At 58.0% G+C, this 6,000-nt stretch overlaps 1 protein-coding gene across 1 annotated transcript in view; it reads left to right on the plus strand.

Moving 5' to 3' along the window:
- Nucleotides 1-5,188, plus strand: part of WDR1 (WD repeat domain 1) — a 42,578-nt gene extending 37,390 nt beyond the window's left edge. Inside the window, exons 13-15 of the mRNA XM_081812612.1 lie at nt 1,460-1,633; nt 3,266-3,410; nt 4,850-5,188. Of these exons, the coding sequence (XP_081668738.1) occupies nt 1,460-1,633; nt 3,266-3,410; nt 4,850-4,956 (426 nt within the window). The 3' untranslated portion in view covers nt 4,957-5,188. The remainder of the gene's footprint in view (nt 1-1,459; nt 1,634-3,265; nt 3,411-4,849) is intronic.
- The last annotated feature ends 812 nt before the right edge of the window (nt 5,189-6,000 follow it).

A 6,000-nucleotide genomic window follows, 5' to 3' on the forward strand; every position in this document is an offset into this window, starting at 1 on the left:
CCTTTACCTCTTTTCACTTAAGAAGAAGAGAGATGGCTGTCTCGTCATCCCCTCAGTTCCCACCTCAAGGTCTTGGCAGCTTTCGTTTTCCCTGGTTGTCTGCCAGCCCTGGGCCTGTGAATCTCCGTGATCACACAGGACACATCTCTGTTTATCCCAAGTTTCCCCATTGTCCCCCACGCTAGTAGTCTTCATTTATTTTAATGACATTCCAGCAAGTGGCGGTCCCATCACGTAGTTAGCCCGGTGGCGGGCGTTGTGCCGTGTGCCCTCCTCTGACGTCCTGTGTGCGGTCTGCGAGCGTAGCCCTTTCCTTCCTTGCGATGCCTCCATGTGGGCGGTATACCCCCAGGACCCTGGGGCCCAGACTTGCACTGCGGGCAGGCATCAGCTGGGCTTGTCCCGTGAGCTCAGAAACCCTGCTGGGGTCGGACAGGGCTTTCCTCCTGCGTTAGAGGCGGGGCCAGGGCTGTGTCGTGCACTGAGCTGGGACACCTTGGATCATGTTCGCCACTCGGGTAGCTCAGCTGCCCCGAGAGGGCGGCTGGTCCTTGATCTGCCTCCTCCCAGGGCAGCCTGGGGCAGCCGCAAGGACACCACCTCTCCCAGTTCCTTCTGTCTGTCCATCCATGCCACAGGGATTCATTCCACCGTGTGTGACACTTCTCAGGCCCAAGTCCTAGACAAGTCCCTGGGGGCATGAAATCGGGAGGGGGGTCCCTGGCCTGGAGGGCAGGTGCCCAAGGTGTGTCCCCTGGCTGAGCTCCAGAGCACGGGCGGAACTGTCAGCAGAGATGTGCAGACAGCCCTCAGAGGCTCCCGCCGAGGAGAGCTGGGTAGAGCCAGGCACTTGGGCATCTCCTGGGCATCCCAGGCTCAAGGACCCCTGGGGCAGTTGATCAGCCCATGGACTAGGTGGCACCTGCCATCTGAAAGAGCAGGTGTGCCTCCCCTGTGAAGAAGCACCTGGGTCACGACAAGGAGGGGGAGCTCGCTAGGAGACAGCCGGTTGGACAGAGGGGGGCTTGGTCAGAGTGAGTCGGTGCCTGAAGGAACCTCCTGGGCGCTGGGAAGGGCCCTGTGGGTACGGAGCACAGGGGGCAGGCAGTGGCCGGAGGGGACAGAGCCAGACCAGGGGCCCTAAAGTGTGTATAGGTAGTTCTGAGTTTGCCCTGCGTTAGAACTTACTGGAGCGTTTATGAAAAGAGGCAGAGTCCTGAACACCCAAACACCCAGAAGCAGAAGTGGGGGCGCCTAGCACTCGGCATTTTAATTACCTTCCTGAGTAATTCTTCCCACTAAGCTGAGTACGCTGTGGGAGCTGCTGAACGGTTTTCGGGAGGGTGTCGGGAGAGCGTGCGTAAGGGTGTCAGGAGGGGGTGTGCGTGTGCATGCCTGTGTGTGCTCCCGCAGTGGTGCACGTCGGGAAGTGACTCAGTGCCCCTCTGTCCTCCTGCAGGACGGGAATGTCCGCTTGTACTCCATCCTGGGCACCACGCTGAAGGACGAGGGCAAGCTCCTGGAGGCCAAGGGCCCCGTGACCGATGTGGCGTATTCCCACGATGGCGCTTTCCTAGCCGTGTGCGATGCCAGCAAAGTGGTCACGGTCTTCAGTGTCGCGGACGGCTACTCGGTGAGTGGTCAGGCGGGGCGGCTCTGTCCCCGTGCTGGGCAGTGCAGAAGGCGAGGGGTGGGGGGATGGCCGTGGCTTCTCTCCCCTGTTCTCATCAGCCCGGCAGTCGCATGAGACCATGAGACCCCGTGGCTTCCTTGTTCTCAGAGCTGAATGATGTGAGACAAGGAGACGCACTGTCATCCAGGGTCTCGTGGTTTTGTGGGTGAGATAGAACACTTGCCAGAAAGTTAGGGCCCTGGGTGGCAGCAAGGCTTGCTGTGAAGGCAGGCTGATTGGTTCACCTGGGCTGCCTGGCTAAGTGACTTCCTGGCTTCTTCTCTAAGGGCTGAGACTAGATTTTCTTCCTGAGTCTCACTGCTGTTTAAGTCTCACGAAGATGAGCGCGGATCATCCCAGCACTGCCTCACGTGTGGGGGGCGCTGGGCAGTGGGCTGGCGAGGGCAGACCAGGGTGCAGAGGCACCTGGGCATGGGAGGACAGCCGAGGGCCAAGAGCGATCCATTGCCCCAGCTCACAGACAGGAGACTGAGCTTTGTTAGGGGTTCCGTCACTTGCTGGGTGTGGCCAGAGCGGGGGCACAGGATGGCAGGTCTCTGGTCCCCGGGCCCTGTACCACGCCAGCCCCCCAGCACTTGAATGGTTTTGGAATGCAGCAGAGGTGAAAGAATTTACCACCTAGGTTTTGCCATTATCCATCCGATAATCTTAATTCTGGGTGCACTTAAATTACAGGCATCTGTACACTTCCCTGTAAATACTTGGGTTTATATATGAACTAGAGTTGAGTCTCTTTTTAGTCTGTCTGATGCTACAATGTTACTTCTGACAAAAGGCTTTGGACATAAAGCCTGTAATCAGGATCTCCATCCACATGACACCCCACCTCCCAGGGGATTTCCTTCTGCTCCCTCGCCACATTTCTCAGATTTTGTGTTTATCTCATTTTTAGTGGTTTCATGTATTTACAACAGAAGTCTTGCGACAGCATGCTAAGTAGGCGGTCCACAGGGTGGGATCAACACAGCACAGAACAGGCAAACTTGAAAAGGAAAATCGTCAAGTCGACCTTTTCTTAGGGATTAAGAAAATGGAATTGCCCTGAAGAAAAAGCATTCCTACGGTGGCAGGAAAGTGCTAGTCCTCCAGCTTGCAGGCTCCTTCCAGCCCCCCGCCCCAGGCCGCGGAGTAGTGAGTAGTGGGCAGGTGTGTGTGGGGAGGGGCCGGCGGCCTCCCTCTGCTGCCTGAACCTTCCCTGAGCACCACCTGCCCGAGGCGGGGCCTCCTCGAGCCTTCGTGTCTGCGTTGCGCTGAGCCCTGGCTGGGCCGAGGCTCCATGAGGGAGAGCGCACACACCTAGCGCCTCAGGGGGGACGGAGGCCGTTCGGGGCCCCGGGGGCACAGTGGTTGCTGCCCGACGCTGGGCCGTGCGGGGCCGTACCCTCCTGGGCCTCATCACAGAGCGGTGGGCACCTGGGTTCCCGTGAGCCCTCCGTGAGGCGTGCGCGGTGCCTGGCAGAGCGTGCTGCATCAGCGTCGGCCCTCGCGGCGGTCGCTGGGGGCACGTGAGATGACGCGCACCCCTCTGGCCTGAACCCTGACCTACCACCTCTGTTTTCAACCTGCAACTAGGAGAACAACGTTTTTTACGGCCACCACGCGAAGATCGTCTGCCTGGCCTGGTCACCAGACAACGAGCACTTTGCCTCCGGTGGCATGGACATGATGGTGTACGTCTGGACCCTAAGTGACCCTGAGACCAGGGTCAAGATCCAAGGTGACTCTCGATCCCGCCTCGGCTCCCCAGGCGGCCCCAGAGAGGCTCTCCCCAAGCCCGAGTGTCCCATCTGTGCTTCTGGGGAAGTCACCCCCGAGAGGCATGGCTCTCATTCTGCCGGCCCCCGCTAGACACGCAGAGGGATCGACGATGCACATATTCCCCGCGGGAGAGCAGGTGGTCTCCATTCACTGGGCACGCGCCTTAGCACACCGGGTCCCTCTTGACATCTTTCTCAGCCCGTCGGGTTTCCATAACAAGTACCGCAGACTGGGCAGCTTATAAACCACAGACTTATTGCTCACAGTTCGGGAGGCTGAAGTCCCAGATAGGGGGTGGCATGGCTGGGGCGTTGGGGAGCTCTTCTGGGCCAGAGACTTCTCACTGGGCCCCACTCTGCGGGGCCTCTTTAATAAGCCACTGATCCCATTCGTGCTCGCAGCTCTTCCAAGGCCCTACCTCCTGATACCACGGCCTTGGGCATGAGATTTTTGGTGTACAATTTTGAGGGGCAGACACAAACATTCAGACCACAGCACTTTCCCATCCCCCGCCCCACCCCCTAAATTAAACTGCTGATCAGGTTCTCTCCACGATGGGCAGCGTCCAGTAGGAGTGTAATGGAGCCTCCTGTGGACTTCTGTGTTTCTAGCAGCCTCGTTTAAAAAAACAAAAAACAGATGAAATTATTGTTAATTGTTTTATTTAGTCCCTACATACTTTTTCTACATGTGGGAATAGCTCGCTTCAAGGGCTCTGTAGTCACACATGCCTCATGGCCCTAGGAGGGACCGTGTCTGTCCGGGATAGATCTGAAATTCTCCTGTTCTGGTGTCACCCCCCAGCCAGATGGGAGGGCCCAGTGGGAGGTGGCCCAGAACAGATTCACCTGGGTCCCCTGCTCTGTGAGGTTTGTACTAGGACCCACCCAGTCCGTAGAGTAGAGGCAGGAAACTGGGGAGGACTGCAGTCACCCCTGGTGCACCTCTCACAGAGGGGGGCCCGGGGCCCTGTGGGTGTTTCTCAGGGTATTCTGGTCACCAGTCCACCTCTTAGAGAGGTTTCTCCGCCTTTATTCACTGCCCCCGCCCATTTTGTTACTGCAGATACACCAGGAAGCTGTTTGTGTATTGTCTGTATTGTTGCTTTATGCATAAAAAGGAACAGACTTTTACCCCCTTGGGGGAGGAGCAGTTCTGACTCCCAGGGGACATTGTTGGTTGTCAGGACAGCCCCCGTGTCTGGGAGGGACCGACCGCAGGGATGCCGGCTTGAGATTGCCTGCAGCCACCTTCCACGTTCCAGACGCTCCCCCTTCGGTGCAGAGGGACGGGGTCAGGTTCTGTTGTCGCTGTTGGCACAGCCTGTCCCCTACTCCGTCGCGTGAGGTGTTGGGGGAGCAGAGGGGCTTCCCTTCAGAACGCCCTCTTTCTCCCCAGATGCACACCGGCTCCATCACGTGAGCAGCCTGGCCTGGCTGGACGAGCACACGCTGATCACGACCTCCCACGACGCCTCTGTCAAAGAGTGGACAATCACCTACTGAGGAGCCCCCTCCTCTGTTCGGACCGAATCAGGGACTTGAGCTTAACCGCGGCAGAACACGTCGTTTCTCTAAATATTTCTGTCCTGCGCCCCCACGCCCCCGCCCCGCTCAGGAGGGAGGGGCCTTACGCGAGTACCCTCGGCTCTCTGCAGGGTGTTCCTCTCTGTACACGTCCTTCTGAAAGCTTTAGACAGTGACAGTTTGCACATGAAAAATAAAGCAAGCACTTAAACACCGTGTGGAGCGTAACTCAAACCCACCACCCACCCCAGCCCGAGTGCAGAGCATTCCGGAGGCAGAGCCTCGAAGGCACACAGACCCGCCCCGCGGCTCCTGCTGTCTGTCGGGAGGCTGCGGTTGTGGGCCGCCCCCTCCCCGCGGACCCCCTCCCCGCGGAGCACCCCGCGTTGGCGGGCGCAGGTCTGTGCAGAGCAGGGGCCCCCCCGGGCCGGAGCGCGCGCCCCGCCGTGCGGTCGCCCCCGCGGCGGACGGGTGCACCCACGTGAACCTTGGATTCGCTGTCCGTTGTCGTGCTTGATTTTAAGAATGGAATTGTGGGAGTTCTGTTTTTTGTTTTTTTTTCCCCCCTTTTTACTGTGTCTTTAACTGTTGCCTGTCCGTGTTTACCGGCCAGCGCGCCGCCGCCTCCGGGTTTTCGGAGCCGGGTCAGCCGGACCCCGGTGTCTCGGCCCCCGTTTTGCTCTCCTGCTTTGATGTGTTCCTGTCTGTCTCTCCCCCTTCTGCCCCCAAGAGCAAAGGTTAATTTAAAGGCAGAGGTGACGTCACTGTAACCTAACCTGTCATGGTTTTCACCTTTTTTTTTTTTCCAGTGCAGCAATTAAAAGTAAGTATAAAGCACGGTGATTTGTAGTTTTTTTGCGTGTGTTGGAATTACTGGTAAATGTTGGCTGAGAGCAATCGCTCCCTTTGCACTTGTGAAAATACTTGAGCGCTTTAAGAGATAAGACCAAGAAGTGATTAAATGTCTTTCTCGTCACTGTGGGTGACTGACTTTGTGTGGTGGTGGTGGGGGGGCGGAATGGA

Source organism: Leptonychotes weddellii, chromosome 2 (genome assembly GCF_054177405.1).
Source record: "Leptonychotes weddellii isolate Sample4059 chromosome 2, ASM5417740v2, whole genome shotgun sequence".
NCBI lineage: Eukaryota > Metazoa > Chordata > Mammalia > Carnivora > Phocidae > Leptonychotes > Leptonychotes weddellii.